This window comes from Corvus moneduloides, chromosome 6 (assembly GCF_009650955.1).
Source record: "Corvus moneduloides isolate bCorMon1 chromosome 6, bCorMon1.pri, whole genome shotgun sequence".
In the NCBI taxonomy this organism is placed as follows: Eukaryota; Metazoa; Chordata; class Aves; order Passeriformes; family Corvidae; genus Corvus; species Corvus moneduloides.
The window spans coordinates 47734067-47758005 of NC_045481.1; the positions used below are offsets into that span (position 1 = coordinate 47734067).

The 23939-nt window shown below is 46.3% G+C and overlaps 1 protein-coding gene across 1 annotated transcript; it reads right to left on the minus strand.

Annotated features, from left to right (window-relative positions):
• Positions 1 to 698: 698 nt before the first annotated feature.
• Positions 699 to 23714, minus strand: TH (tyrosine hydroxylase). Its single transcript, XM_032113121.1, has 13 exons — positions 23587 to 23714; positions 18930 to 19139; positions 15586 to 15760; positions 14709 to 14797; positions 14426 to 14493; positions 12667 to 12717; positions 11738 to 11883; positions 11229 to 11364; positions 11026 to 11095; positions 10668 to 10724; positions 9985 to 10080; positions 9691 to 9824; positions 699 to 7413 (listed from the first exon to the last, which is right to left on the minus strand). The coding sequence occupies exons 1-13, from the start codon at positions 23674 to 23676 to the stop codon at positions 7254 to 7256; spliced, it is 1482 nt and encodes a 493-aa protein (XP_031969012.1). The 5' UTR covers positions 23677 to 23714; the 3' UTR covers positions 699 to 7253.
• Between the last annotated feature and the right edge of the window lie 225 nt (positions 23715 to 23939).

The following is a 23939-nucleotide window of genomic DNA, read 5'->3' on the forward strand; positions in this document are numbered from 1 at the left end:
TCCTTACGAGTCCTAAATTAGGAAACTCCCTCTCAGAGTGTGCTGGGGTGCCTGGATGCATGGCCCAGATCTGTGCCGGCAATACGTTAATCCACCTCTGTCCATGATTCTGGAAGGGATTTTAACAAGAGAAAGGGTCTGGCTTTCATGTAAAAACCAAGCTTGCAGTAGTGACTGGAATTAGTTTCCTTTAACATGAGGATAACTCCGGAGTAGGAAACACTTATGTGATTGGGCATATCTTCTGGTCTCTGGATGTGCATCCCAATTCCTGGGCATCCTGTACCCCTGGATGCAGCAAACACAGAAATAGTGAGAAACGCTGAGAGAAAATGTATTTAAGTGAAGGCAAGTCCCCTGGTGTTTTACTGTTTAAAAGAGACCTCCCAACTACTGTTCCGTGCATAATTGTGCAATTGGTAATATCCTGCCAAAGAAAGGCTTAGATCATCTCGTCTGCAAAGCATTTTCCACCCCCAAATAAACATTTTGCACAAGTTCAAGTTGCAGGTCTTCCACCATAATGTGCTCCAGGGTGGATTTTGCACACTGCCTGCAGGCAAGGCAGCCGACCTGAATATGGATAGCAGAAGGATGCAAGAGTCAAACTCAGGATGCTAGACCAGAAATATATTTTTTTATTCTTAATATCATGTGAGCAGCAGCACGATTCCAAAATGAAAAATATTTCTGTTTGATATTTCTTTACACAGAGAGACAGAGAGACAGACAGACAGATCCACCCACAGCAGCAGCAGCAGCGACAACAGCGAGACTGCTCAGCGAGGCACTGAGACAGGCACACACCAGAGGGGGTGGTGGGGCCTGGCTCTGAGGAAGGCTTTTCCCCTTTCTTCCTCCCTGGCCTGCCCGTGTTCCATCCAGGGGAGAGTTTAACCTGGGCTGACCCATCACTTTGGCTTTCCTCAGTCACTTTTTATAGGACTTGCAGTCACGTTTGGTGAGGTCTAGGGGAATGGTATGAAGGACCCCATGACCCACCCAAAGGACATGAGCTCGTGCTTAGCTCTAAGCAGCCACATAATCCTACAAATCTGCTCCACGGTTAGGAAAAGGGAATTGATAACATCTTTTGGTGAAGGGTGTGACTGGGTAGATCCTGAAAGGCTTTTTCTCTGAGTGATCTTGAGGCCAAGCTGTGTGGAGCTCTGAGTAACCTGATCTAGTGGAAGGTTCCCTGCCCGTGGCAGGGGGTTGGAACCCAAACCATTCTATGATTCTATGATCTCATTCAAGGCAACTCTACAAACCTAACCAGCCTTGTGCACAATACTTGAGGGATACCTTAAGACAAAATTGAAAGCATGGGAAAAATCCAAGACAGCTCAGGAAAAAGACTAAAACCAGGAATACTGGAGGGCTGCAGGAAATCCCAACAATATCAGAGATTACAGCAGGGGCTGTGGGCGCCTCTCCAGCCCACAGGAAGCCGATGGGTGATAGAGACCAAATGTTTCCCGATATGGGAGAGTGGATGAAAAGAGACTCAAGGATTCACTGCCTCTATTAGTGGGACTGTTACGGGAAGCAGCAATAATCTATACCAAGGCAACATCATAACATCAGCTGCGTCAACGGGAAAATTGTGTTTTAAAAAGGTCTATCCAGTGACTTGAATTAAGTTTGTCTTTACAAAAGGAATACCATCTAGTGGCCCAAAAAGGCAATAAGGATGTGCAATGGTAATTAGAGAATCAGATGAATTTAGAAAAAGAGAAGGAAAAACTACAGAAGTAAGGAGAGTGATTAACATATATAGTGCAGTGATTCGCCCTGGAGCAAGGGAGAGCTCAAAAGGGACCTGATCATAGTAAATGCAAAGCTAAAATTAGACACTTGCAAAAGCAGACTGGGATGCAAAAATTAAAAATAACTGCTGGAGTTCCAGAAAGTGGTGTAGAGAACTGGATCAGGAGCCATCATAGGAAGATTTCAAGGATGATATGGGCAAATGGGAAAAGAAAGAGAAGTTGAGAATAACAGCCTATCCCACAAAGTCACCAAATGCTGTCCCGGGGTAGATGGGTATGGCAGATCAAACTGCTGTAGCTGTTAAAATGAAAAAAAAATGACCCCAAGGCAGGTAGCTGCAGATAAGAAGCCACTGAAAGGCAGCACAACAGTAGAGAAACTGCTTATATTTGGAATTAAATGGGGATTAAGCGGTAAATTGATTAGAGTGTGTGCTCCACCAGCTCTTATCCATTGTACGTTGGGCACCTCCTTGATAAACCTTTAATCTTGCCACCATAGGCATTTAATCAAATTGCCCAGCAGGGTGGTAAAACAAGGATCCAATTGGCACAGTCACTACCAGTCCATAGGCTCGAGGGAGATGGAGAGTCTTTAATAAACTGATAGGCAGCTGCTTGAATGTCATGGACATGAGCAGCAGGACATGATACCATGTACCAGCCACCCACTCCCAGTGGAGCACAGGTATCTCTGTGGTCCCTGGCAGCCCTGAGTCTGAGTCAAGCTCCTTGGACAGCGGATGAAATAGGAGAGATGGTGGCACAAATGCACCCCCACGATTCACACTAAGCTTCCATATGGCAGAATGCAGGGGAAGAAGCAATTGACAGAGCTGCTTTCACATTAGGAGAAAAACAATATACCTTTAGCTGTATCCCACAGGGCCGAGCACCTGCCCTGCTGCACATGCTTGTGTGAGCAAAGTGTTTGAGTGATGTGTGTGAGGGACAAAGAAAAGAGATTGCCTTATGTGATGATATTTGGGGAACAGCAGCTACAGAAGAAGAGGTACAAGAGAGATGTATCTGAGTTTTAAAATTAATAGACCAAATGGGATTTAATGTCAACTTGAATATGGCACAGTTAAAACAACCTCAAGTTAAATGCCCTGACTCTGAAACTAGTGAAACAAGACGATGGATAAATGCTAGAAAAGTTAAGCTTTCTGTGAAATAAAGACTCCCACTAATCAATCCCAACTCTGAAGAGTGCTGAGAGAATTTAATTTCTTATGGCAGCATATCTATAGCTGTGTTAGTATCTTATGGCAGTGTATCCATCTTTGCTAATAGCAGCAGAGCATCATGGAAATGACAGGAAAAGAATCAGGGAGGGAGCTGGAGCAAAGATCGAGGCAGTGCTTTATCTGACATGAAAGAAGCTGCTTGAAAAGCTTCTGCACTAAAACTTCCAGTTAAAGGAAAATTATTCATAACAAGAATTTCAAGTGAGCTGATACTGTGGGAGCAGCGCTGCTACAGAGAAATAGGGGAGGAAAATGGATACCAGTAGCATGTGAGTCCTCTCCAGTGGCTGGACAGAATTTCCCCGGCCATGAGAAAACCTGGTTAGAGGCAGTCTGGGCTGTGATGGAGTTCAAGGCTTTTCACCTCAATAGTGCAGTTGTACCCCAGTTGTACCCCTCTGCTCTTACTCACAAAGAGAAGAAATGGAGATTAATGGGGATATCCTTTTATTGGAAACCAGGAATGAATCAAAGGCACTGCACACTCCTGGGAGTGCTGCATTTGAACAAAGAGGAAGAACAACCCAACACACTCCTATCAGTGGAATGAGGGAACAAATAACGGGCAAACTAGAGAAAGGATCATGGCAAGGGGCTTACAGGCTGTCAGTAGAAGACAAACCCCTCTACACAACATCTCTACAGATAGCTACTGTCTGGTAATAGAACAAAATATCGGATGCATGATGGGGAGAAAGGCAATGGCAAGCACAAAATGGGACACCTATGAAGAAATCAGGAGTTCTATTTTACAAGCTTAGAGGGAGAGTGGGAATAAAATATATGTAAAGGATGCTGAAGTAATGTGAAGACTGCAAGCAATACTGAGAAATAATTTATCGAGCAAGTAGATAAATTAACTCAGACTTTGTTTACTGCAGCCCCAACCAGGTGTCAGCTAAAAATAGAAAATGGGATGGATACTGTGGCCAGTGGAATAAGAGCAAGTTATCTTACACTGTCATAATGAGCTACACAAAGAAGTGTAGGGTACTCTGAAGAGAGTGCAAAGAGTTAATATTTGGCCTCAAATGAAGCAAGAAACAGAGGACATAAATAAAAACTGCCTAAGGTGTGCAAATGTGGATTAGTAAAAGAAAGCTGCCAACTCTACTGCATTGGCTAAACCAAGGACTGTGACAAACACTGCAAAGGGATCACCCCGATAAACTGTCACAAACTAAAGAGAGGTATCAGTATCTCTTTGCCACAATGAATGCCTTTCCTGGACAGGCTGAGGTTCTCCCACATGAAAGGCATACAACTGCTGGAACTGTAACAGTGCTGTTACAGACAGTTGTTCATAGGTGTGGAGCAGCACCTGAAACAGGGTAAGGTGAACAGGGGGGAGGGGTGGGAAGGGGGTGGTTGTAAGTGAAGAATTCAAGTCTTAATAGCTAGCATAATAGGGGATTGAGCAAGGACTCTATATACCCTACCACCTGCAATCACCCAGACTGGTAGAAGGAAAGGAATTGGATTATTAATAATAGAAAATTCTAGGACAATATCCAAAATAACGGTCTGAAACCTTGCTATCAGCAGCTTTAAAAGCAGTGATAGATTAGGGATTGGTTTACAACTCTACCGTATTTTGTTTGGATAGCCTGTCCCTTTGTAGCCCTATGTCTAAGGCCCTAAAATATTATGGCAAGATAAAGAAGGCAACAATGCTCTGGTAGAAGGAGCAACATGAGAAAAATGGGTAAAAGGAGAAAGCAAGGATCCAATTCATATATGGCTTATGAAATAAGGAGCCAGGTAATGTATTTGAAAACAGATACAAAGGAACAAGCCTTAGAGACAAAATGAAAGGGGGTCTAATAAGTTACTAATAGGATAAATCCTCTAAGATATTAAATAGGTGAGGGCAATAGTAAATACAACTGGGTTCATGTGTCTCAGATGTCCCCCTAAGGGGCCAAAAAATTCTGGAATCTGTCACGGATTTGTCAAGAACACAGACACTGAAAATGGCCCAAAGAGGGACCTCTGGCGCCTGTGCAGCCCGAGCCCCCACACTCAGACCCCCCAGCTCAGCCTCATGTCCCAAAAGCAAGGGGGTGCAGCCCTCCTGGTGCTCACCTTCCCCCTGGCTGCAGCACAGCTGTTTGTGTGCTTGCATATTAATGGTGCTGGGTTATGCTGCAAGTTTTGCTTATTTTCTATTTTTGCAGGACATCAGATTTTACTACAGCTCCTCCAAAATGCAGTGGATGACAGAGTCAGGGAGAAGCAATGCAAACTCCAAGGCAAGGCAGAGGATTTGAGGTCTCCTGCAGTTGCAAGGATTTCTAAGTTGGCTTTTCATTCCATATTAATGAATTTGGTCTTTTTACGAATTGCATTAATTGTAGATATTTAAGAAGGCAGATAATGACTGTGAAGTGCTTTGGAGACCTAGAGATGACCACCTTCAGACCTTTACAGTTCTGGAGCAGTTCTGGAGGTCAGACCAGAAAGCGAATGCCTCCACAGAGATTTCCTGCCTGGTCCTGATCAGGAGCCTGGCGTTGCTGCAGGGTTTGGAGCATCCTTGCTACTCTCATGGGCAGCAACCCAGGAGCTGCACACTACCAAAGGAGAGGAGACACAGCAACCCGCAGACCAGTAAACTGGCACTGCTCTTGTTAACAAGGTCATAACCCATGCATTAACTATACAGACTTATTGTTACATCTTGTCTGCTTGTTTTCTTTTTTTGTTTGTTTGTTTTAGTCTATTTTACTGAAGTCACCAGTAAGATTTTCATGGCTAGATAGCTAAACTATGGCCTAGCCTGCCTTAGTCTTGCATAGTTTGCTCCAGCTATTTAATCTAGTAGTAATATCTGAAGAACCCAAATGAAAAATTGTTACAGCTCTTAAGGGAGCCTTGAGAATTACAGCTCATGATCTGGATCCACCCAGATTGGGAAATCATAGCTGCAGCTTTGGAAAAAGTTCTCTAAAATGACAATAACTGAATGAACTCAGTAGTTTTATCAGTTTACAGGAAAATCCGACGAGAAGGAACAACTTGAGGAAAAGCAGCAAGCCCTGGTGTCAAACTGCTGATTTCAGTAATGGCCTTTTAAGCAATTTAGGAGGAATTTAGGAGGAAGGGTCAAATAAGAAAAGAAACAGAAAGGAGAGATTGAAGCAGGCTGGAGACTAAGTGCTGTCAGTAGCTAAGGAGTTAAAATTTGAGAGAACTGGGGGTTAAGCATATATATGTGGAGGTCTGAAATGGGATAAAGAGTAATGGATTGTAAACTATTATGACTGAGCCACAGTAGAAGTAACACTGGAGAACAATGTTAGCCATGTTAATAGCCAAAGCTTCACTGCCAAGTCTTGCAGTTCTTTAAAGAGGAAATTATGAAAATCATACACTGTGGATAAGGATGGCAAAAGTCGACACAGGAATCTTATAAGTGATCATGCAAACAACTCTGTGTAATTCTCCCCTTCGCTGTCCCCCACAGCTGTTTAGCAGCCTCCACACATCCCAAGCCCAGCTCTGATACTGCACAGCTGCATAACCTTGGGCCAAACTTCTGAGCAAACCGCTAAGTTATGAGACAGCCTGCAAGAAGATAAGAAGGGCAAAAGCAGGGGGAGGAAAACTGAGAGCTTTGGGTCAGATCAAACCATTAATATCTGCACTGAAAACTGCATGAAACTGGGTTTGAGCATCCAAACTAGATGTTTACCTTCCTCAGAAGTGGCCAGCAATAGCATTATTCACACACCTGAGCTACATCAGGTGATACTGATGTTAGAATAACTAAGAACAAGACTCATGAAGTTGCTATAAGAGTTGCTTTGGGGATTAAAAAAACCAAACAGATTAAATTTTTCTCTCAAATTGCAATTTAAAAAAATTATCTTGTCTTTTTTTTCTTTTTAAATAAAGTAGATTTTCTCCTCTTCCTTGCACCCAGGAACCTAGCACACAGCTCTTGACTTAACTTTTTAGCTTGGCCATGCTTTTTGTCTCTGCTAAGCCTCTTCCAGCAGCCAGTAGAAAAGCTACCAAAAGAACCACCAGGCCTTGGGTGCATCCCGCTGCCCTCCTCCGAGCTGGCCCTACGTACAAAAGTGGAAAGCTGTTGGGGTCGCGTGGTGACAGGCAGCAGTGCCAATGTTTGGAGAAGACAGGTAGGAATTACCTGGGAGCGAGGTGAGGGCAGAGCGGGCACGTCGGGGGCTGGGAGGGAAGAGGGGACGGAAATGGCTCAGTTCTTGTATTAACTGATAACATTGAGCGCATTAATCAGCGAGTGAAGCTCATCCCTTACGCTCTCCAGGGAGTGACAGATCATCTGAGGGCTGTCCAGGAGCTCGATGCTGTGGGTGTAGGGCTCGTATTTCACCGAGAAGGGCCGCTTGATGTGCGCTGCATAGCTCCTGCAAGGGAAGCATGCAGAAGGCTGGGTATGAGAGATGAGTCCTGAGGCTCCCTCCTGCCCATTTCCATTTACCCAGGAGGATTCCAACAGGTTAATGCCTCCTTTAGGCAGAGTTTCCACCTTTCCAGCACCACAGGGTCATAGCTGTGGTTGAGATCCCTTCTGTTTGTTACAGAAAACCGTGAGTTTGACTGTGGCTTTCTGTGGGCTGTACCAAAGTGGAGGGTACATCAAACTGGTCACCTCCATGGCCACTGCCAGGCATCCTCTGCTGCAATTCCTTTTTCAAAAAGTGCCAAGGAGATTTAGAAGCTAATTGCAGGGAAAGACTGTGGTATTATCGTATTATATTACTAAATCCTTTCTGACATGCATTTATTGACTAATCTCTGCTTGAGGAGGGTGAAACTGGCTGTGTGGCATGTTAAGGATAGACTTGACAGGCAGTGGCTCAGACCTGAGCTAGAGGATGAGAATAACGTCACCAGAGCCTTGTGCTTGAGCAAAGCTGCTCTGCTGCACCCAAAGCCAAATGCAGCCTGGATCTCAGTGATGAGCTTGACTTTACCTGGTATCTCTCAAGAGCAAGAGCTTGTTGCTGCTTTTCTAATGAAGAAGTACGTGGTCAAGTGAAAGCAAATCAAATCAAGGGTAGGGCTTCCCCAAAGCTGCCCACATTCACTTCCAGCACCAAGATTTGTATACTTGACAACGTAGGGCTTTTTCGTTTGGGGGCTGTGTGAATATGGAGCTGAAAATCTATATTTAGGTACTTATGGCTGCAGTCTCATGCTAGAAAGGCTTGGGAACACGAGGGGACAAACAGCGCTAACAACAGGCATGCTCCTCGCCTCTGCTGAGGCTTCACCCTTTCGCTCCTGAATTGCTTAGCTTAGGCTACCCTCTTGTGGCTACCGCGGGTCTGCTCTGGCTCGGGGAAGCGCAGCCCTTTCCCAGATGGAGACAGATGTTCCTCTAGCTGGTACTTCATGCCGAGGCCAGAATTGGGGGGATCTGGGGGAAAACACAGCTCAGAGGGCCAAGGAAAAACACGGTCCAAGACGCAGGCTGGCCCTGGCAGGGAGCTGCCGTGCCATGGCAGGAAAACAACAAAAAGAAGTGCAAACAAAGGGGGTTTCTGCATACTCACATTGCCCTCCTCCTAAAAGTTGTGGTTCCTCTCAGTTCTACCAGGCAAGGTCCAGCTCACCTCTCGTTAATGCCATCAGCCACAGCGATGGCTCATAGCACAGCTGCTAACGGCTAGAAACCTGCCCTCCAAAAGGGGTGTGCTCACCTGACACCTTTTGAATCATATAGATACGGCATGGCTGCTTGGAAGGGCATGGGGGGAGTGTGTCCTTTCTGAGGAAAGAGGCTTTTCTCGAGGCATAACACTGATAGTCAGAACTGTGGTGGCAGCTGTCAGTAATGCAAAAGACACAGTGCTTTCACCTCATAGAGTAGCATCTGTGTGGTCTCTGAGCTCTTTAAAGAGGATCATTTACAGTGCTTGTCACAGTCAAGACCCTCTAGCCTAATCTTGGCTGTGTATGTGGTGCATTTTCCCTTTTTAAATGCAAGGAAATGACTCATTAGGCAGCAGTTGGGGTTTTTTTAAAGCTGCCTCGTGTGTGTGTGAGGACAGGCTCCCCGGGTGCTTGCAGCTGGACTCCAGGTTGTATGAACAGTGCAAGTGAGGGTAATAAAAGCAGAAGCTGAAATACAGCAGTCCTCACCACGTTATTTGTATTAAATACCCCTCTTACAGGAACTGTAAAGTCATGTAAATCATGTTCACCCCATTTTGTCTCTTTCCTAAGCAAAGATGATAAAAATGGTATAGGCAAAGTTTTCCTCTGTCAATCAAAGCAATCCAAGGACTGAGCTTTCCTCCTGTGGGCAGCTCTGGTTATGACCAAGAAAATGCTCTTCTGAACAGATGTCTGTGGGTAGACCTGCCCCATATCATCCTGTTTGTAGTCCCATGGGATGGGGAAACCCAGTTACCCTGGTGGGATGGTGTCTGGGGTCCACTAACCCATGTTAACCAGCCTAGGAGGCAAAAGTTCATTTTTTCCCCTGGACAAATCCATTCATGTCAAGAATGTTCCCTGTAGGAACTGGAGAACTGCTTTATTTCAAAAGACCTGATCAAAATTTTCAGAGCACTTCTGAGAACTTGAACTGAAAGCAGCCATAATGTCAAGCCCTGTTTTAATATATAACACCTTAATGTCCTTCTGTTTGGGTCTTTCTCACTGCCCAGTCCTACCTCAATTTATTTTTGGCATCACTGAAGCTCTCAGACACAAAATAAACAGGCTGGTAGTTCTGGTCCTGGTAGGGCTGAACAGCTGCAGCATCAGGGTCGAAGTCCCGCACCTCTGGTTCGTCTGACAAGGAGTGCTACGAACACAGCAGAAAAATTCCAGCATGAAACTGAGGGGATTGGAGAGACGTGGGGTAGGAGAAGGTGGAGAACAGATTGAGGAAAGTCTTTGCACAGAGGCAGAAGGTGTTTTTCTCTACAGGGCCTAGAGCAGAGGCAAGTTATGCTGGGACTTACTATGAGCTCCCCATAGGAAGAGAGGAGCCCGGCTCCATAGGCTTTGACTATTCCATTCTGTCTGCAGAGCCCAAACTCCACTGTAAACCAGTAAAGCTGTGAAAAGAAAAAGAAAAATTCCTGGGGGACACAGCTCCTCATCTTCATCTCCCTGTCACTTCTGAGCCCTTGCATCGTGGCCAGAGTTTGGGGTTATTTAAAGAAACAGGCACCTGCCTCTTTGTCCCCTCTCCACACTTTGCTTTCAGAGAAAAGTACTAAACTAAGTTGCTGCTACACCAAGACAGAGAGTCTGTGTCCCTGGGCTTGTTCCCTCTGCACCCAGCTGCTGTGAGATGCTGCTGTTCGGTGTCCTTGGAGCAGGACGGGTCACCTTGCTGAGGGAGAGCCAAAGGAAGTGGATGTCATTTAATCCCACCCCAAAGAGTCCCAGCAGGGCTGCTGTTGGAAATATGATGCTTGATGATACTACTGGTGCCCGAGAAAATTGGGTTAATGTGCAAGCGAGCTCTGCTCTTTAACTGATCTCTGCTCTGCACAGTCATCACTAAAAGAGCAGGGCAGCTTGGGTGGGAGCTCTGAACCTGCCAGTCTTGGAATACCAGGCTGGACCAGTCCCCTTGATACCACAAAAGCACTGCTGGAGTGTTTGTGCCCCCCATCCAGCAAGGAGGAAAATTTACCGTTGCTAGTTTCTCAATTTCTTCATCAGTTGCTCCCAGAGACGCCAGCCCAATGTCCTAGGAAGAGAAGGGAAGGGGCAAACATCAGGAGAGGTTTGGTCTGTGGACCTTATACATTCATTGCTCTGTTTTATTGCCTCGAGACCACAGATACTGCTGCCCTGCCATGCCAGGAATCTGCTGGGACTTCGTGCTCAGACTAAATCCACTTTGTTGCAGAATCAGTATTAGTTAGGGTCTTGGTCCATGACTGGAACTTTGGAACATCATGGTTAATAGGAGCAAGAAAGATTTAGGTGGCAACACTGGGGTTTGGATTCTGACCTCTCAAGGAGGAGAAAGCAGATAAGCACCTTACCTGAGAGAACTGGGCAAATGTCTTATCAGCCAGCATCGGGACGTGCCCCAGCAGCTCATGACAGCAATCCCTGCCAAGGAGAGCGGGGCAAGGAGGAAAACACAGTCAGCAGCAGACAGAGTGTGTCTGTCGGGGAGAAAGGGTAATTGCTGACCAGGTGGGACACTCTGGGCAGGGAGGCCATGGGGCCAGGCAATACTCACGGCTCGGGGGAGTGCATGGGTGAGGACGCGTGGCGGATGTACTGCGTGCACTGGAAGACGCGGAAGGCCAGGCTGGCCAGGAAATCCCGTGCCGACAGCAGGCCGGCCACCGGCCGGAGCTGGAAGCCGGTTCTCTCTGAAACAGCACACACCATCTGTGCCAGGTGCATGGCCCACGGGCTTTGCCACTGCTCCCAACACTGGAAACTCAGGGAAGGGCTTCTGCTATGCCAGGCCTAATCTATCTGCTCCTGCTAGGGATCAATGCCTGCTCTTTAGGTGCTCAGTGGGATCATTTGACTGTGGGCTTGCTCTCCAGTCACAGCCTGCTGTGTTTAGCTGCACTCCCCACTGCTTGGGCTCTAACTCTGTCCTCTGTGGGCAGTGCACAAGCCACCAGCTCTCCTCCCAAATTTCAGCTCACAAACTACTCCTTTGGGTTCAGGCTTCCCATCTGTAGTTGCCCCACCAGCAGACCCTGAGCCTGGGTCCCCCAGGCTCATACCCACCTTTCAGGAAACGGGAAACCTCTTCCAGCTGAGGGATGTTGTTCTCATTGTAGCCACAGAATTTCTCCAGTAGACTGAAAGCTTCAAGGTACTCCTTGCAGGCATGGGTGGGGTACAAGCTCTTCAGGGTGCTGTATACCTCCTTCCTTCAGGAAGAGAGGTGGCAGACATTCAGTGGTTAATGTGTCTAGTCCTCTCCTGCACTTTGGCTGTGCACTGTCAGGGACTCATATCTTTAGGCTCCATGTCCTTTGCCTTTCTCCCCCTAAGTCTATGTCTCTGCACATTGATAGAGGTATGTAAACATACAGACACACATTCAAATGAACCTGCAAAGGCAGCAGCTGTGTCTGAGCAGACCTACTGCTGACTTGAAGGTCAGAAGACTGTATAAAAGGTATTAACTGGAATTAAAATATTCCCAGTAGGTTAAGTCCTGAAGCTGCACTGTGAAGACAGTCAATAGAACCAGAAGATGACCTTGTTGAGAAGCCTGTGTACTCAGCTCATGTGAGCGGGCCTTGTTTTCAGAAACACTCCTGCAGCAACACTCCTGGAAAAAATCACGTTCAAAGGGAGTGTTTTCCTAAGTGAGGCCTGTGAGGTACCACACAGATATTCACCATGGGCCTCCTACTTTCTTGCAGCTATGACAACTGCTCTTTGTTTGGAGGCTGCTACTAAGTCAGGACCCTTAGAGAAGTGGGACTCCAAATTATCTACCTTGCTCTCTGGAGAGGCTCCTTCGGAGGGAATTCCTGGGGCTGCAGTGTGAATGTGTTTTTTATAACAAGCCATTAAGTAGGATGCTTGCACTCCTGATACATTTTTCAAGAGGTCATGCCCTGGATGTTTGGGTTTTGATTCCCAGTTTCTAGTGCTGAAGCACTAATAATGAAATCAGCACCAGTTATGAAATCAGCACTCACCAGGTAGCTGTCTCCTCCGCTGTGTACTCCACATGAGGGATCGGGTCCCCACTGCAAGGCAAAGGCACCATTACTGAGCAGAGCCCCAGCCAGGCTCCTCTTCCCTCTGAGAAGGAAGCACTTTGGAGAAGCTCTGCATGATGTTCATCAATCTTCTTTAAAATCCAAACAAGGGGGTGACAGGAAAGACAAAGCCTTAGTACTGGGTCATTTGTACAGGTGCAACAAATACATAGACACAAAGAAAAGCATGAGTCTTGTCAGAGATTATAAATGAACAAGGGATGAGCAAGAATTTGGCAGGTGTAATATTTACCAGGGGAAAAAAAAAAAGGGTTTTCACTGGAGAAAATTGAAACTGTGAAAATAAATTCATTTCATGAGTCTGAACTTCAAGGAGCTGATGGCTCCAAGAATGAACAAGTGGCTGGGAAATAAAAGCAGCTAATAAGGAAAACTAAATGCATTTGAACTGCAGAAAAAAAGTATTGTCAATAAGATTAAGGATGGCAGGAAAAGCAAATCTCAACTTTGATATAAATGGGCATTGCTGAAAGAAGACTGACAATTTTGCTTTTTCTCATAATAGTTAGCGACTCTATATCCTAAATCCTTCTTTTCTGTATTTGGACAGATGAGATATCATGTATTCTGAAGTACAGTTCCTGAAGGGATGCCTGAAGGGATGCTACACAGTGGCTCATAAATGCTAACCTGCAGGTGAGATGTTAGAGAAGACATCTTAAATTGGTGCCTCATCTTAGGATTTATCCCTGTGTCGCTTGGGACTCTTCCTCTGGCACCGTGACTTTCTGTGCATTTACTATTTGTACAGGATAAAACCATCGGTGTCCATATTCTGGCCTTCAAATTGGCAAAGTACATGAAAACCAACAGCAGAAACCCTTGCTGGGATCACACCAGTTGCAGGGGAAGCTCAAGAAGGTGACCCATATAATTTTTGTAGTCTGGTTTCAGCACTTAAAGTCCCCCTCAGAGGGAGAGAATGCTATGGTGAAAGGCAGTGTCACTGCATAGGATCTTGGGAATATTTTACAAACCTAACTGAATATTAGAGCTCTGTTTGATGTTGTAGTGAACAGGCTGAGTGCTATCACTGCATATATCAGAATAGAAGTATTGAGTAGGAGTACAAGACAGTCTTAAAGCTATATAAGACAATGATGAGAACACTCCTGGAATCTATTTAATTAACAGACAGAGTTAGGAGGCAGATCATTTAGCCTATAAATACCCTCATAGCAAAAAAAATCCTGATAGCAGTATTTCATCTAGCAGATGAAAGGCATGTATGATCCACTGGGTAAAAGCTAAAGCTATTGAACTCCAGCTTAGAAATAAAACCCACATTTTTTCACAACTAGGATAATGAAGTCTTGGAACAAATTTTCTGGGCATGGGGTAGCTTGAAACACTGAAGTCAAAACTAGATGCCATTCTAAAAGAGATGCTACATTTCCAACCAAAGTTTGTGGCCTGATGGATTTCTCTCTGGCTTTTGTTATGCAGGAGGTTTATTCTTACTATACCCTTGACAATGTATGAATTAATGACAACAGACGTTTTTAATTAGAGACTGGAATGCAAAGAGAGAAGAGAGACACAAAAGGAGCTGGAAAAGCTGAATGGGGAGACAAAATGTAAAGGAAGAGAAGTGCCATACAGGTAGCACAATGACTTCCCAATAGGTTCATTGACATGTCATTATCCCTGCATGGATGTTAGGAAGGAGACTTACTGCTTATAGTGAAAAGCAATCTCTGCTATTGATTTCCTTCTCTGGCGGTATACTTGGTCAGAGTAGCCCTGTGGTGACAAATAGGAACAGAGACAGGACTTTTAATCAGTTACTAAAATTTCTCACCCAGGAAAGCTCATCACTGGCTGGAGAGATGTCTCTCAAGGTGGCAATCACACTGCAGTTCCCTGATCAGCTGCACTAATAGGTGTTCTTAGCTCCCTGCTTCTGTGGGACGGCTCAGGAGTTCAGCATGAGGGGGTGCACACACAGACTGACTCACCGGGTGATCCAGATCCAAGTCAGGGTCAAACTTGGTGACCAAATGGTGGCATTTGTCCAATTCACAGATTTTTCTGGGAAACCAGTGAACTGTGGGGAGAGAGAAAGTGACAGTCTGTCTGTGGAAGTGAAGATCCCCTAATGAGAAGGGGCTGTGAGGCTGAATAAGACACACCTGCTCTGGTGTATGAAATGCACACGTACAACAAGCAGCTCATGGCACAGCTACTTCCAGGCAGTAGTTTTGCTATCTCAATGCTCTTGTCCTAGAGTCATGTCTAATGCCATGATCTGCATTTCACTACTTCCTTGGCTATCTCTCAGCAAAGTATTTTGTGACAAAATTAAAGAAGATGAAAATTAGATTTTACTGAAAGAGACACATTAAAAAAACACCCAGAGGTCCTGCTGGTCATAGATCTCTAGGGATCTCTAGGGATATTTTACAATAATCATCCTATCTTCAGAACAGGATGGCACGGGAAGTGTCTTGTAGGTTATCACTGGAATCTGTACAGAGGCCCCGACATGTAGGTAGGAAACTACTTTGCATTTATAATATAAAATACTGGAGTAGGAATGGAGAGCTCATTAGGAGGGGTGTCAGCAAAGCATGAAATTCAATCTCTTATTTCTATTTTTTCAATCTGTTACCAGAAGAACGGGCTATGAACAATGGAGTCTGCTGAGAAAAGGACAAGGAGGGAAATTACTTTCAGGATTCAGGTGTCCCAGAGGCAGTTCTTTCTGATTTGCTCAAATTTAGCATAGAGCAGCCCTTTCCCTTCCCTTCCCTGGGAATAACAAAGTCTCCATCCTGTTTCTACAGGGAGAGCTCAGCCTTTCTGCACAAGTGAAAATATTTGCAAGCTCCTTACATTTGTCTTCCTTAGTGGTCCTCACATCTTCTGCTACCCTCTTGATGGAGCTAATGAAAGTGTTGAGGTCAGAGCTGTGGACTTCACAGCGCACAAAGTATTCCAGCTCAGCGGTCCCTTCACGGGGCTTTCGGCTAAGCCTGGTCTCCAGGTGGTGAATTTTAGCTTCAAATGTCTTTTGAGACATGGAAAGAAAAAAAAAAACTACATTAAGCAACGTTTGAAAAACCTTCTGGTACCACTCAAAGATGCCCATATGGACACATGAAATCACAGAATGGTTTGGGTTGGAAGGGATCTTAAACATCGTCTTGTTCCAACCTCCCTGCGATGGACAGGGACAACTTTCACTAGCCCAGGTTGCTCAGAGCTCCATCCAGCCTGATCTTTTTAGCACTTCCAGGGATGGGGCATTCACAACTTCTCTGGGGAACCTGTGCCAGTGCCTCACCACCCTCACAGTAAAGAATTTCTTCCTAATATCTGACCTAAACCTACTCTCAGTTTGAATCCATCCTCCCTTGTCCTGTCACTACATGCTCTTGTAAGAAGCCCCTCTCCCATCTTTCCCCTAGACCCCCTTCAGGTCCTGGAAGGCCGCAGTTAGGTCAGCCTGAAGCCTTCTCTTGTCCACGCTGAACAATCCCAGTCTGGGATGGATTCCCTCTTGTCGCTTTCTTCATGCCCCCACCTGCCTCCCGTATAAACACACCTATTAATTCCACTTTTTTCCCTTCTGCCCAAACACCGGGGCTGTTCAATAACTACCAACAGAAGACTTCCACCATGGCAAAGAAGACCGTATCAAGAGAGGCAGTTGATGGGGCAGAGCGCCACATCTCATGGCCCCCTTTCCTTTCCCGTCCCAGCGGCTGCCGAGGCGTGTGTTGGCGGGGGCTGTGGTGGGTGGGCTGCGGGGCGGGCGGGGTCCCGCGGGGCGGGCGCGGTCCCGAGGGGCGGGCGGGGTCCCGAGGGGCGGGCGCGGTCCCGCGGGGCGGGCGCGGTCCCGAGGGGCGGGCGGGATCCCGAGGGGCGGGCGCGGTCCCGAGGGGCGGGCGGGGTCCCGAGGGGCGGGCGCGGTCCCGCGGGGCGGGCGGGGTCCCGCGGGGCGGGCGCGGTCCCGCGGGGCGGGCGCGGTCCCGAGGGGCGGGCGCGGTCCCGAGGGGCGGGCGCGGTCCGGGCGGGCCGGCGGCGCGGCGCTGGCCGTGGTGCTGAACGCCGGGGCTGCCACGGCCCTCCCGCACCAGCGCTGCTCTGGGTTCACTACCGGCACGGATGTCATTTGGGCTCGCTATGGGAACTGAGCTCCCCCATGGAATAAGGAGACAAAATGGTGTCTATAGTCTTCCAAAGGGCCCTGGTAAATTTGTGGGTATTTTCTTTAGCTCAGTGAAAATTGGCAGTACAAGTCCAAGGCCCTAGGCAATGACCCAACCTTCCCAAAGTCCCTGCAAGACCTTTGATAGAGGAAGGGACATGATTTCTTTTGTTAATCAGAGGCAAAAAGATGAGAACGAACAGATGCAATGCCACAGGTAAATTAAATTTAGGATGGTGTTTTTTAATGTACCTACCAACTTCGCTATTACATTGTCCCCTCAACAATCGATACCTTTGCATTAATCTGACAGCCATGATTGCATTACCTATGCTTCAGCTTCATGTAACACATACAGAAGAGTGAAAACAGCTTCCCTGCAGCCTGGTTCATGATGAGGCAAATGTCATTATGCCCGTCTGCTTTCATATCTTGTACCTGCATTGCCAGAGGGATCTGGGAAATGAATCTTACTCTGTCGGGACTTGACATGCTTGTCTTTTTATTATATTTAAAGCTCTCTCTGTGACAAGCTCAAAGAGCTTTTTTGCTCCAGGAAGAAGCAAACATTATTTGAACATAAGCTGCTGGCAGCTTCTCGCTTGATGTTTTGAGAATTGTTTAAATTACAGAGTTTAAATGCAGTAAAAATCTACCAAGTACAAGAGCTTACACATCTGTTCCATACCCACTGAGCAGTCTGTTGAATGTTACACTCATGGATTTGTCACACTTTATCTGGCATCTGTGCACTTCTGGGAAGGAGACCCCAATCATGGCAACACATGGGTTTTGTCTGAAAAGTTTGTCATAGAGGTTCTTTTAGTCTTGAGACAGGAGCCATACGTTGCCCAGAAACCAACTTTTCTAGCAACAGTCCTCTTAGAGGAGAAGCAAGATGTTTTGTAATTGCTGAAGATCTAAATGTTTTTCATAAGATTATCAGAGGTAATACTAAATGGGCAATGAATAACTAGAATGCCCTGTGATTTCAGGGAAATACTTATCCCCCAAGCACACTTTCTGTAAGTTTACAGTTTTTAAGTATCGGGTTTACCAGATAGTGTACATAGCCTCAAATAACCTCCTGTGACTGGACCTGCTCTGAGCAGGAGGTTGGACTAGAGACCTCCAGAGGCCCCTTACAAGCCACGTGACTGATTAATAGGAACAAATTGTCCTCTCCTCTCACTGCTGAAGTCAATGAAATTAAGCTACCATAGATAAAATGCATCTTAGGACCTCAGTTTGCAAAACACTTTTGGATCATTCTGGATGAAAGCACACTACATGAATGCAAGCTGTCGTGCTTGGATTGCCGTTTAAATAGGCAGCACTTATCTCAGTCTTTCTGTTCATGGCACCGAGATCCTATATAATGCAACATTACATTGCTGGCTAGGAGGAAAAAGCTCAATTATCAGTTTTCCTTGGTATTAAAGGCATATACAGGATACATCACTGAGGGGAACCAGCAGAACCTTTAACATGTCAATCAGAATAATCCTTGAAGCAGAGAGGTAATTTTGAAATCAGTATACCAGTTTTACACCCAGGGCGAAGTTGTTTCCGTAGCTGTTTGACCAAGGACCAGTGTGGTAATGACCCACAAATGAGGTGAGTTTGGTCTGTAGACAGGCAGGGCACACAGCTTGCCTTGAATGTGGAATCAGAGCCCTGCAACTGAAGTTGAAGTGCTGAGCAGTGGGGAGGGCTGTCAGAGTACACTACAAGTCATAAGGGTGTGGACTGGAGTGTGAAACTGAAAATAATTAAGCAGAATTAATCCCAGAACTTAACAGTACTGCAAGACAGAGGTATGCCTGCTTCTTAGTGATGGCAAGTGAGGGCACTCTGAGGCATGAGCAAAGCACAACTTCAGGGATATCAGACAATCAACTGGTAATTTGAAGTAGGCAGACCTAGTCTGAGTCTTCTTTATTATGCTCAAGTGATGCTTCTCACAGCACAGTCATGAAACCTGAAGTGTGTTCCTTGAGTACAACACAACAGGCTGGGTACTCACCTCAAATACCTTAAGGACACGGGACAGCGGTGAAGTCTTGGCTCCCTTGAGCATGAAGAAGAGGTTCAGCATGGCTCTCCCATCCTTCTCCTCGAATACAATGGTCTCTGTAGACTCTGCAGCATCAGTGGCTGCAGCTGCAGCTGCAGCCTCTCTTTCCTTCCTGGCATCTTCAATGAGGCTTTGACGTCTTCCAATGAACCGTGGAGACTGCAGGCAGAACAGAAATAAATAACACTGCTCACGGAGATGTAGGAGATCAGAGGCATTCCAGTAGCAGGATGAGATGTGATTGATATGCCTCAGCAGAGGAAGCAGGGAAAAGCTGGACTGACTTGCCTGGCTTTGTAGAGGAAGATCTGCTCATGAGAACTGAAGTTTTAGAACTGAACTTCTAGAAATGTGGGGCTTTAGGAAGAAAACTGTGTAAAATATCTTTTTAGCATAACTGGAGAGTGGACTTCTCCCCTCACCTATTCTAGCAACAGTTTTCAATAGCCTCCAAAAAACCAAAAATCAGAAACGATCTTATGTGGTTTTCGGGTGTCTGATGAATTCAAGTGGAGAGACATCAGATAAACCTGAAGTCATCTGAGAAAAAATATTTTGTGAGGGACAGCTGAAGCCCACAGCTGTGGCCTGGCCAGAAAACATGAACTGTTTGCAGGTGTATTAGTGGGGCAGCTTAGCAAAACTGCTCCCAAGATCCAATATGACATTTACTTTTGACATTAAGTGGATGCTTATCCATTGAAATGTAATTGGAACCACAACCATATACCTCAGGAAATAAATTCCTCCCACTCATCTGTAGATTTGTTTTGTCTCAACAAACTCCTGCAGATTTCTGTTACTTGGAATTGAACCTAAAATGCAACTCTGTGCCTGGGGTCATGTTAGGACACCTGTTTATATTTATGGTGAACTACAATCTATTTCAATCACTGTTGTTTCTTTTGTTATACAAATAGCTCATACACCAACTTATTTGTTCTTGGTCTTTTTACAACCAGTTTTCTATTTAGAGGCTACGCATCTGGTTCCAGTTTTCTGTGTTCAAGATCCAAACCAGACGACAAACCCCCAGAACTTGCTACAAGAAACCTGGTGCAGCACTGAAGAAGGACTCAGAGTGGGACTGGCTTCAGTTTTCCCTGTGATTACATTGAAAATATTTAGAAAAGAGATACATGCTAACTTAGCTGTGCTTTCCCTTCCTTGCGAAAACTCAGAGTGTTCTCCTTCTAAAAGACAGCCTGATTGACTACTAAGTTTATTTTCTCTCTGATTTTCAAAGCCTGCTATCAATAACTTATGTTTCCTGGGAGAATCCTCTTGGATGTTTTAGCGGTGCAAAGCTGACATTTTAAACGCAACCTCAAAAACTCAGCACATCGAGGCACCAGCCCACGCACCTCTATCCGGTCCCGTTTCAGTAAAGACACCCCTCTGAAATTACATATGCTGACCCACCCTTTATTCCTCAGGGCACAGAAGAACACCTTCTAAGAAATAAGTGAATGCTGCTGCTTGTCTAAAGTGGTGGTATTGGTGCCCAAAGAGAGCAGACCTCTAACAAGGGACCTCAGCCACAACTTTAAAAATCTTGTGAGCATGTGCTCAGCTTTAGGTGTGTGTTTTCCATCACTACAGTGTTTTAAGCTAAGCTGGTGTTTACTTTAAAGTGCCTGCAATAAGCAGGGCAAACAGCCTTGTGCCAGCCACAGAAAAGTTCCACAGCCATCCCAAGCCATGCAGTGCTTTACCTAAGGGTGCTTTGTCACACTGTGCCCCGAGGTGCAGAGGTGCAGCAGGATTTTACTTCTGGGTTGGAGAAGGGGAGAGGAGGGAAATTAGACCCCCATATTTAGGCTGTAAATCAGGTTAAAATCCACCTGTGTGGGGTTTAAAAGGCCACAGTTGGGTGACTGGAAAGCTGCACCAGGAGAGGCTGACTCAAGCAGTCAAACGTGTGCTGGGACTGGGTGGCCCCCGGCAGGCAGGACTGGGGGCTTTGGTCCCTGTTGAGGGGTTCTGTAAGTTCCTTAGCTCCATGATGGCATAGTTCAGGTGGGTAAATTTTAAAAAATCAAAACAAAGCAGAAAAAGGCCAAATTTTTCTTGGGAGAAGAGGGCTGGGAGGGGTCTGCCTGCCTGCTGCCTCCTGTGCCAGGTGGAGGCTGCCTGGCTGCCCGTTCCCCATCTCATTGTCCTCAACTCTACCCCTCACATTTACGCTCATTGGGGTATTATCTCCTTTTGCTGGAAACTAGGAATGTGGCATATATAACAGCCAAACTGATCTCATGATAAATGCCTTCCTTTCCTCCAAAGGCACCATTATATGGTATTTCTGAATTGCTTTGCAGACTCGCTCCCTGAGTGCATATCTGGCTACAGTGAGAACTGTAATTTGATTTTACAAAGCATTTATTTGCCGAACCAGGGCCTGACTCATTCACCTCTTCTGAAGGTTAGTTTGCACCTCTTATGAAGGGTTTGTTCATTTTTCCTTCTTTGAATTTGCTGCAAGTCAGAGTGCCCAGTCTGAGTATTGTCATTAAAAGTACTGTGTTCTGAGCTATTTTGTTGTTTTTTTTCCCTGGCTCATTATTTGCAGCAATCAGGAGGGATTGTAAAGACTGGGGACAGTAATGTCCCACCCCTGTTTCCTTGGGTGCTCTTTCCTGCTGGTTTGGCTCCAATGGCTGTCTCCTGCCTGGCTCTGTAACCAAACCCTGCCCCAGCTACAGTCCCAGGGTCTCTTGCAAAAACCATTAGCAGCAGAAAAACTTAATACGTAACCAAAGATTTTTCCACTGAGTTTGATATTTTTCTGGCCCAGCTGACACGTAAAATACCCACTGGTGTAGATGAGTTCTGGGATTGCAAAGGTCTGGCTTTCCCCCCCAGATTGCAGTTTCCCCTGGCAAGGGAACACCTCAGACCTGCCGGAGGTGGTGCGATGGTGGGTGAGGGCTGTGTGGCAGATAAGCCACGGTCACAGCGACAACACGAGGGCCAGGGACATGTGATGTCAGGAACAAATGCAGAGTCATGCCTCTTGCCTGGTAGAAGCTAGCAAAATAAGCAACAGGTTTGTGGAGATCTCCTGTGCCAGGTGAGAGCTAAGAAAAGAGCTTTTCATGCATCCAACTCTCAGAGAGAACCTCACAGGGCAAAGTTTTAAATACTGTGGTTTTCCTTTTTCTGAAAATTTTCATTCAAAGAAGGAAGACCAACACAGGCTAAGGTTTTATGTATCCTCCAGGCTGGAGGAGCCACTGACACCAAGCAGGTTGCCTTACTCTTGTCAGCCCACCTGTTGAGCCTGAACTCCTCTGGCCCTTATGTTCAGTGGCCCATTTTTTCATAAAACACAGAGCAGCACCCCAGAGGGTGTAATAGCCAAACACTCTTCACTTCTCCAGACAGTGAGCATCTCAAATACTGATTTTACAAGTTGCCTGGAAAATATCAGGTTTTCAAGGGCCACTCAAGTGTTCATTATTTTGCCAGAATGAAAAGGACTGTGTGAGAGGGAAGCCTTCCCTGATTTCCATTGATTAGAGAAAACAAGCTGACCTCCTTGCTTCCTAAATATTTCACTTCCTTTCCAGCACACTCCACTCTCCAAAACACCTTCCTGCCAATGTACAGGTTGATTTTAGTGAGGCAGAGGGTTAAGAGGAGAGTGGGTGAAAAAGGCAGCAGGTACAAGGGAGGGAAATGGGGAGGTCTAAAAGTGACCTGCTGGAGTCACGCTGAAAATATCTGCCAAACACATCTGCTACCTAACCCATCCTATTCCTAAGTTTCTTCCTGCCCAGCATCCCAAGAGGGTCCTCTCCTGGTGCACCCACTGCCGCTGGCTGCATTGTCACCTTCAGCCTGTCCACATCTTTGCCTCACAGGACCGTTCAATACTGGAAGTCTTCAAGCTCATCCTGCCTGCCAAGGCTTTGAGGTTAGGAGGTGAAATGTCCCTGTCCCTACAGCCAGCCCAATGGGTTGGCCAGGCTTGGCTTTCTAAAGACACTTGACAGCTCAGGGAGAAGTTTTCCTCTCCCTTTCCGGACACATTCAGATCGGGTTTGTGCAGAAGCTTCCCCTGGGCTAAACACAGGGCTGAGAACACATCAAGGAGGACTGGGAACAGAAATGGGGGAAGGATGTTCTGGGAGATAAACTGGATACAGCAGCCATGAACAAAGTAGTTAAACTTCCTGTGCCTTGTGTGCTGTCTGAAATGACAGCCCCACTTTTTTTATTATGCTAGAACAGGTGAAATCTCTGCAGTTTAACGCACTGAAATCTGGAAATCATTAAGATCTTCAAATTGCCTTTCACAGGGGGGATTTCTTGCTATTCTTGCCTTAGGTCTGTGGGTTATTCACCTTACTTTTGGTTACTGAGGTGGTTTCATTATTTCAAGTTTTCACCCCCTTAAATGTTTTCATTTCACATGTATCAGTATGTAGAGAGAGCTGCTGGAGTAATTTCCCTTTGCCAGCCTAGAGCCTGGACATGCCCATGTCGGGGAAGTCCCACAAACGCAGTGTTGGTCCATCTATCCCTGCCTGCCTCTGCCTACAGCTATGGAAGAGGCTGTGCTTTTTGGAGGGGGAGGGAAAGAAGTGGGGTAGGGTTGTCTTACCATGATGGCCTCGGCTTGCTTGGAGTCCAGCTCCGACACCGCCCTGCGGAAGCCTTTGGCTGCAGAGGTGGAGATGTTCGGGGTTGGCATCTTTGCTCTTCCACGAGCTCTGCTGTCTGCTTTCCAGCTCCTTGCCAGCTTTTTATAGGGCAGGGCTGACGTCAAAGACTCTTTCAAATCTTCTCTTCCCCTGCCACCTCCCCATCACCACCTCCCTCCTTTCTCCCCCTCGGGCTGAGAGGAGGAGGGGATGTGAAGGAGAGAAACGTGTCTGTCCCATTAAATCTAATCACTACAAAGATTGCAGACACCCTGCCTTCGCAGACCAGACAATCCCCCACCTGTTTGCCTGC